Source organism: Notothenia coriiceps, unplaced genomic scaffold (genome assembly GCF_000735185.1).
Source record: "Notothenia coriiceps isolate Sejong01 unplaced genomic scaffold, NC01 NC01_scaffold00037250, whole genome shotgun sequence".
In the NCBI taxonomy this organism is placed as follows: Eukaryota; Metazoa; Chordata; class Actinopteri; order Perciformes; family Nototheniidae; genus Notothenia; species Notothenia coriiceps.
Window position 1 is genome coordinate 13,133,095 of NW_011369951.1, and position 8,716 is coordinate 13,141,810.

An 8,716-nucleotide genomic window follows, 5' to 3' on the forward strand; every position below is an offset into this window, starting at 1 on the left:
AAGCTGAATATACCAAGACAAACTCACTGATCAAGTCAGAAACAAAGGACAAGTATATCTGTTCAATTAAACTTCCAGCAATGAGACATTCAGATATCTGAGATGTTAAAACTGAGGTCATCCCTTAAAGTCATCCAAAGAGAATCATCTAAATGCAAAAGGCCACATGGCTAGAACAAGGTGCAACATGCTCGCTTGAGTGTGCTTGTTGCACACAAACGGACTTAGGCTAATGAGCTAGCAAAACTACCACAACCTGGAACTACTAATACAACTGATAGCTGTCATATGGACAATAACTATCTATACGAAACATATAATCAGCCTTGGGGAACATAATCATGCCCACCCAACGCCCCAAGGTTCATCAAGCCTGCAGTGTCTACTGTACCTACCCAAAGATCTAAACCGCACAAGGCAGAAAATAGTAAATAGAGCAGAGAAAGCTTTTTGAAGAGGCTGTTAAGAGCTTAACGCATTCTCTAATTATACATCTCACTTGCTCTCTTTTGAAGAGAACTGTAAATGGGAACACGCCAAGGTTTTAGATTACTACAAGTCTTGTAAAAATGAGTAAAAAGCGGTCCATTGCGGACCACTTTTGCGGCAGTCTAAGAGCTTTATACCTCCCCTCTCATTTCACTTAAATGTAAAACATAAAGCATTAATGAACGCTAAGAAGAAAAGGAACACTTCACTTAAAGACGTACACCAGTAACACACCATGTGTCAAATGAGAGGGGAGAGAAAGGCCTAAGAAAGTGTGAAAAGATTGCCACGTATAGCACATGTATCTGGATGTAGGTAGGTAGATAGATAGATAGATACAGTAGATAGAGAAAGGAGTGTGTATATGAACTGTTGCATGTAGCAGCCTTTGTTCTTCTACTCACACCCTTCTGAAATAACAAAATAAAGGGATGAAGGTCAGTTGGAGAGCAGACTGCCAAATATAGCTGCTGTGTTCATGTGAGGGCCAGACTCTCCAGAACGACAAGCCTAGCTCTGACCAAGCCCTGTAATTGAGGAGAAAATAAGGACAGAAATTATATGTTTATTTTTGACAACAATTTTAATCTTCTGTGCTCTCCTTCAGAAAAACGAGACGCCCACAAAAAGGCGCTGAGAATCTGTCTCACCCGAGACCAAAAGTTGAGTTCTTCACTTTTTCAACCAATAAATACAATTCTAAAATGCCTTTTAAAACATAACCCTGACAGACAGATACACAAACGATGACTTTTAACCTATGAGATTAAAGCTTATGTTTCTCACTATATACACATTTATTGAAGATTCACTTTTTTTGTTGAATACTTTTCTGTGACAGCAGAGTGCTCTTTAACCCAAAACCACGTATGCATTGTAACACTGGTTTTTTATTGTATAAGTATAAAGATATTTTAAATGAAGGTTTTTAGACCACATTTTTTATGTAACTTATACTTGTTTGTTTCCATATAATGCGAGGAGAATATTTATTATATTTAACCGTACGCAATGTATGTGTCCCCCACAAAAATAATGATCTAAAGAAAAATAACAAATTAAGAACTCTTTAAAGGCCTAAACAAACCTAACATTTTATAATACATTTGGATGGAGTGTTGATTCTTCTCAAATCTCTTAAAGTGTTTATATTTAGTTAACCAGGCAAACAGTTTGGAGAGCAAATACATTTAAAATGAGTAACTCACCAAAATATGGCCCATACATATTTTTTACATTTTGCTCTGAAGGATTTGAAAATCAATAAGGACAGAAAGGTATAGATGATTTAGAAATACCACTTTGCAACTGTCTTTGTCAAGATTTATTATTGTTTCCATTTTTAAACATCAGCTTTCATGTCTCATTTCTTCCTCTTTTTATCAAACATCTTACTTATGGAAAATAATCTTTGCGAGTCCCCCCCCACCCTCTGGAATTTGCCATTTGAATTCATTTTATGTGATGTGATAATCTCTTCTTTATTTTATTTAATGGCGGGATCCTTTCCTGCTCGCCTGTCTCTGTAGTTCAGTCTCTTTTACCATCACAGTTAATGTCTAAAAAGGCAGTTAACTGCATTTAAGAATATTGGAAACAGAGAGAGGGTTGAAACCAGAATAATAAAATCTCGGATGGAAACCACAGCCTCGGTCTGTTTAATTCTTTTTATTATTTATGTGGCGCAGGCGGAGGCTACATGTTCTTTTGTTATTCTTCCACTCTCAGGAGGAGAACTGGAAAGAGCTCACGTTGGTTTTTTCACTTCTTTTTACAGTGCAAATGAATACAATTTACAGCATGTCTAAATCTGTTATCTGGCCTGATAATGTTCTGTGAGATGATGTTAAACTGTAGTCTTTCCCCTCAGACTTCACTGGACTAATCCCAGTGGAAAATATAATGCCAGTGAAACAGAAATAATGTCCTCATGGTGATTGATGAGTAACCCATTCATGCATTTATCTTGGAAAATGATTCGACACTCTCTGTTTGGGGAGGTGGGATGTCCTCTTTCTATCCACCAATCTCCTTCCATTTTCTTCCATTTCTGGGTTTTTATTGCCTCTTAGCGAGTCTTCAAAGAGCCCATGGCCTATAATTAGGGGGCGGGCTCCCCGTGCCTCAAAACACTTCCCCGCGTGAGTGCTCAACTTCTTTCAAACTGTCCCGGGACTCTGAGCTGCGCTTCTCTCTCTCCCTTCAGCTTCCTTAGGATTTTGTTTCTCAGGGATGGCCGCATCTATTCTGGAGGTAGGGAATGTGATTGTAAGTACATTTTTCTTCCTCTCTTTTTATTTTATTCAAAACCAACTTTTGTGATTTAATTGTTGTTGAAATTCCAGCCAGAGTTTAAATATAAAAGTCTAGTGTTTGAAAGATAGATTAACTAAGACCGTAGTACAGATTAGTTGACAGAATTTAAAGTCTGAATACAAATATATGACTGAATATTAATCTTTGACATGAAATGGAAATCACTATTATGTATTACTGAAAAAACAATCTTATGTATTGATGATAAGTTATTTAAAGCAACTTAAGGGTGAGCTGAGAGTTTGGCTTACTATCATGAAAATTTACAACTCACATTTTAATAATCTTTGCATTTACATTTCCTCTGGGCATCAGGCATTAGTCCTTTATGCAGAGCAAATATAAATATATAAAGATAATTGAATAACAGGTTATCTCACCTGGCAAAGTATCTGCACAGTAGTCAGCTGATGGAGCAAGGTATTTCGAGCTGAGCAGGAATTGTAGGGGCCGTAAAAGTCTTTAAAGTCTTTGATGAAACATAATTAACCTGAGAACTGGGTTCACCTTGAGGCTGGTTGGAAGAGAAGGAGATAACCACTAATCAGCCCTGAATGAAGAGGCAGTCTGAATCAAAAGACATCTTTAAGACTATAATATTCTATTCACACTTATTCAAAGTTATTGGCCGGGATTAAAAAGAGTTTAATGCAACTAGATTTATGACAACTTCACAACGCGTTTAATCCCTAAAGGATTATCGCAATGGTTTTATATTTATACCACAGCAGGTAGCACGCAATGAGTATAAAATAACATCGGTAAACTCCACATGACATTATGTAAAGAACATAATAGGGATTTTTCAAATGTTCGGATATCCACGTGTACAGTGTGTCAGCTTTATAAACACAGGCCTCTGTTATCTTGTGCTATTGTGTTTATTATGTTCCACATGAAAAGGGAAATACTATATAATAGAGAGACGGCTATTAGGTATTACACTTTGTATTGTAAAGTGAAATTCCTTTAGTAGTGAGTTTTAGTCAGGTATACCAAATAATTAGTTCACTTAAAAAATGATCTTATGGACCAGTGAAGATTCTGAATCCTTACATGAAAACGCATACAGACAATCAACATTATGATAAATTAAGAGAATTGTAAGAAATGTTAAAGAACAATGGTAAAACGGTTGTAACACTATTATGAGCTTGTTTTCGATGCCATTGGGACTACAGGAGAATAAAAACACGTTTGACAAGATACACACAGAGAATAATAATCAAGCACATACACAAAGTAAACAATGTAAGTTTATGTATGATGGAGACCAATAGAAAAGGTGAAACAAATGTTTAAAGCAAACATGAATGCCAAATTTAGAAAAGCTTGTGGTTTAAGCGAAACAAAAGAGTAAGGGAATTCCTCCCTTGCTGAGCAGAGCAGAACCTATACAAGCATAAACATTCACTGCTTGAAATTTCCGATACCACTTTGGAAACTGGGGGAGAGGAAAAGCCAGCGGTGGCAGTCTGACATAAGTTTTTTATTAGAGTTGACACTGACAGAAGCAGCAAGCAGCCATTTCCTGCCGACAGACAGTCTCATGTTCTCCCTTGTCTCCTCCTCCCAGGAAGACGCACGCTATGGCTCCAGTCCTCTGGCTATGTTAACTGCTACCTGTAACAAGTTCGGCAGCACAAGCCCCATCAGGGATTCAGCTACACCCGGTAAGCTCGGCAGCGCTACTCCAGTAAAGAAGCATTACATCATGACCTCTGACCTTCAGTCATCTAAGAACGGGCGCACCGCAGACGGCAGCGGCCTGGCGGACTCCTACACTGGCTCCTTCACCACAGCAGGAGGAGGAGGAAGCGGGTTGCTTACCCCCAATGGAAGCCCCCCTCAATCTGCCGGAGGCTACACTTCAGAGTATAACCCTTTCTCCCACTCCTTCCAAACCTCCATCTCCCAGGATCCGTCTCTTTTAGTGTCCAAGGCCCACGCTACGGTCGACTGCCTCACCAGTGTCTATACCTCGCTGGATATGACACACCCCTATGGCTCTTGGTACAAAGCAGGTGTCCACCCTGGCATTACTGCTGCTCCAGCTAATGCCACATCCTCCTGGTGGGATGTCCACCCCAACTCCAACTGGCTGTCATCATCTCAGAACCAGGCAGATGGCGGTCTCCAGGCCTCCCTGCAGCCTGTGGCCCCTCAGGCCTCCCTCAGCCCGCAGTTGTCCAGTTACAGCACCGACTTTACACAACTCAACCCAGCTCAGTACTCCTCTGTGGGGCTGAGCTCCTCCTCACACCTCCTCCAGCCCTCTCAGCACATGCTGCCCCAGGACATGTACAAGCCCAAGCCTGTGCAGAGCTCAGGGATGATTGAGAATCCCATGGGTCTAAAACCTGCAAGGGGATCGGGGGGCTATAGTGGAGGGGGAGCCCCCACCAGGTCCTCATGTGACTGCCCCAATTGCCAGGAGCTGGAGCGGCTCGGGGCCTCGGCTGCATCCCTGAGGAAGAAGCCTGTCCACAGCTGCCACATCCCAGGCTGTGGAAAGGTCTACGGCAAGGCGTCCCACCTCAAAGCCCATCTGCGCTGGCACACTGGTGAGCGGCCCTTTGTTTGCAACTGGCTGTTCTGCGGGAAGCGCTTCACCCGCTCGGACGAACTGGAGAGGCACGTGCGCACCCACACACGAGAGAAGAAGTTCACATGTCTACTGTGCAACAAGCGTTTCACACGCAGCGACCACCTCTCCAAGCACCAGAAGACCCATGCAGATTCTGCAATGCAGGGAAAAGCTGTAGCTGGGGAAGGAGAGACAGACCCTCGGAGCGAGGAGACCACAGAGCTCAACACCAGCGCCGTACCCGCCAATACTGTCGTTGACCAGATCAGCAACGGAGAGGAGAAGACTGGCACACCTAATGGAGTGGAGAACAGCAGTGGACTGTTGGAGATCTGACTTCAAGTGGTGTACTTGTCTTTAATGGTGGAAAATAAATCACCTTTTAAATTAAAAGAAAAGACAGTATTTTGTTTCAAGACATTCAAAGGATGTGTTTGAAAAGACTTGATATGATAAATGACTGAGCATGTTACAGGTAGCAATCACTTCGTTTTCTCTGTACCACACACGCACACATAAGAATATGAGCAAGCCTGCAAACAAACACCAATGCAGGAAGACACAGATACACACAAATATAAGAAACCAAGCCATGACGTATATTGAAACCAGTATAACTGTGCACATACACAAAATTAACTATGAGCAAATGTGCCGGCATATATAATGCATATACAGTATATATGCACACACACACACACACATACACACACAAGTAAACACACATTTTCTGTCTTTCAAATGAGACAAACCACTAGGGAAATTTAATCTGCGAGAGCAGAAGGAAAAGAGCTCTGAAGCCGCAAAAGGAAAGTCGTTTTAAAAGGAGACTTATGGTTAGGATGATGGAGCTGATGGAGTATTGCATGCCTAGAGAAAAATCTGATTTACAGTTGTACTTTGATACTTATTCATTATTCTTGAAACAATCAATGAACAGGCTTTCTTCTTGTTCTTCTTGTTGCCAAAGATGTTCTGATGTAAAAGGTTTTCATTTCTCTTTTGTTTGCTTCATAATATGTCTAATTTAATTTCATATTTACATAAACAATCTAATTTATGTCTTAAATTATACACACGAAAGATTATCTTATCCTGCACCCTGCGGGAAATATAATGCCTGAAATAACGCAAGATGGTTAAAGCTGGCCAAAAAGAGAAGAAAATGCATTAAATTAAGACTTTTTTTCTTATTTATTAGCGATAACATTGAGTTTGGGGTTCTGTTTTTAAAGATTTATTTATAGATCTTGAAGTTAGATGTGCGTGTAAACTATTTCTGTATAATCTTTTAATTTTGAAATATTCCACACCTGGCAAAGTAACTAAGAAAAAGGGTTTCTACTTTTTAACATGAACTATATATTTACAAAAATATATAGATATTGTTAGGTGTGTTATTTTTCTACTTTTTTCTATATTTTGTGTAACTTTCCACAATGAATCCCTAGAGTATACAAAACATAAACATTAATGCTAATTTGTCGTTTATGATTCTGCTCATTGTAAAATTGAACTACCACTGTTTTCTGATTTGTTGTGAAATGAGTGTAAGACCGGTAATAATGATAAAGCTTTAACCCTCGTAAAGGTTAACATGTTGTAAAAGTTTTGGTGTGGAACCATGACGATTGTGGTGCTTTAAAAAGTAAAGACATTTCCAAAAAACATTTTCTCCTCTGTTTTTATTCATATGTTAAGGTGTTTTAAAGAGTAAAACCTTTAGCTCCTCAAGCATGAAGCTCACTCCTCCACACCTCATCCCCTCCTCTCCTCAATCACTGTCATTCTTTTCATATCTTACTATATTTCCACCTCACCATGGCCAACCAAATACTTTCATTATCTTTTCCAGCACAAACAAAGCCGTCCACTGAAGTGAAGTCTTAACTCCACACAATGACCCCCTTTCAGAGAGCCACTGTAGTTACACTCAAGACAATTACTCCACTCTCCAGCCCGAGAGGGGTAATTACTGAGAGCGATGCTCCAGCAGAATCAGGAGAGAGGAGTAGAGGGGATTAGGACAGGGGAGCTGTGGTTGTATTGTTTATTGAGGGAGGCGGTCAAACAAAGGACCCCAATTAAAGCAGGATGCAGGACGAAAGACGTGATATAGAGATACGAAAGCAGAGGAGAAGCTGAGCTTACCCCCAAGTGAATTGTAGTCCTTAAAAACATCATGCTGCACTGTAGGTGACATTAAAGTCCCAATAAGTGGACTCCAGTCAGGTCATTCAGGTTATATAGCAGACTAATAAAGATACTTGAGGTGGGTGGATTTGCCACTCTGCATTAAAAGGGCGATAGCCTCAGGAAAGACTAAATGAAGATGTGCTGTGTGATATAATATCACCAGACAAACAATTATTCAAAGAGTTCATCTTTAAAATATGTTTATAACTAAAGTGGAAAACAGATGATTGTTGAAGAGAGGATAAAACAATCTCATAAATATGATAAAAATCCTTCTCCCCAACATTCTTCAGAACATGACTTCATCTGTTGTTAAAAGGTCCCTTTTTTTAAGACGTAAAAGTGAAGAGTTTCATCACAGCAGTGAAGACCTGTACAGCTGGAACCCCCCTGAAGATACTGACTCTCCTGCTGTAACATGTACACTTCCCAGGATGCATGGTTCCAATTTAGGGTATCTAATGAGCTGTAGTTGAGGTCAATTTATATAAAACGTCCCGGGGCCGACTCTGTCATCGGGGACCAACATGTTTATGGTGGTCTGAAGTGGGCGCACGGTCAAGTCCACAACATAAAAGTCAAACAGGGGGATTGGGGTATGGTAGGGTGTGGCAGGCCAGCGAGTAAGGGTGGGGGGGGTTTAGAACACGGTCAGTGGCTTTGAAAACCTCTCCTGGTAGTTTCTGCCTTTAAAAGTAAATTCCCTCAGCAGTGGTGGTGGCCTACTGTAGCCCTAACTTTATTTTTACTTCTTTATTTAGAAAGCCAGGAAACATTAAGTGTCGCTTCAAATAAGGTCATAAAAAGAAAAATATACATGCAGTGACACAGGGGCAAAAGAAGAAGCTGGACAATCTGTTCCATATGGCTTGCCCACTCGTGCCCCTGCACTCCATTTACAAAAAAAACACAGACTTGTTAGGACTAAAAATGTTATTCTGGAGGATCCCAGACACACAAGTTAAAACCATCACACAGCCCATTTCCGACCTAACTAACACGAAGGAGCAATTTTAAAACATTCACTCAGGCATCGTTAAGTTTAACCATAAGACTTGATGATACATGAACTATTTTGCTTAATTAATTACTCCAGGGAGTTTCAACCTTCAGAGACTCCAGCTGTTT

General features: G+C 40.4%; 1 protein-coding gene across 1 annotated transcript; it reads left to right on the forward strand.

Moving 5' to 3' along the window:
* Nucleotides 1-2,677: 2,677 nt before the first annotated feature.
* On the forward strand, nucleotides 2,678-6,981 carry sp7 (Sp7 transcription factor). The gene is made up of 2 exons (XM_010796364.1): nucleotides 2,678-2,757; nucleotides 4,382-6,981. The coding sequence occupies exons 1-2, from the start codon at nucleotides 2,722-2,724 to the stop codon at nucleotides 5,726-5,728; spliced, it is 1,383 nt and encodes a 460-aa protein (XP_010794666.1). The 5' UTR covers nucleotides 2,678-2,721; the 3' UTR covers nucleotides 5,729-6,981.
* Nucleotides 6,982-8,716: the final 1,735 nt, after the last annotated feature.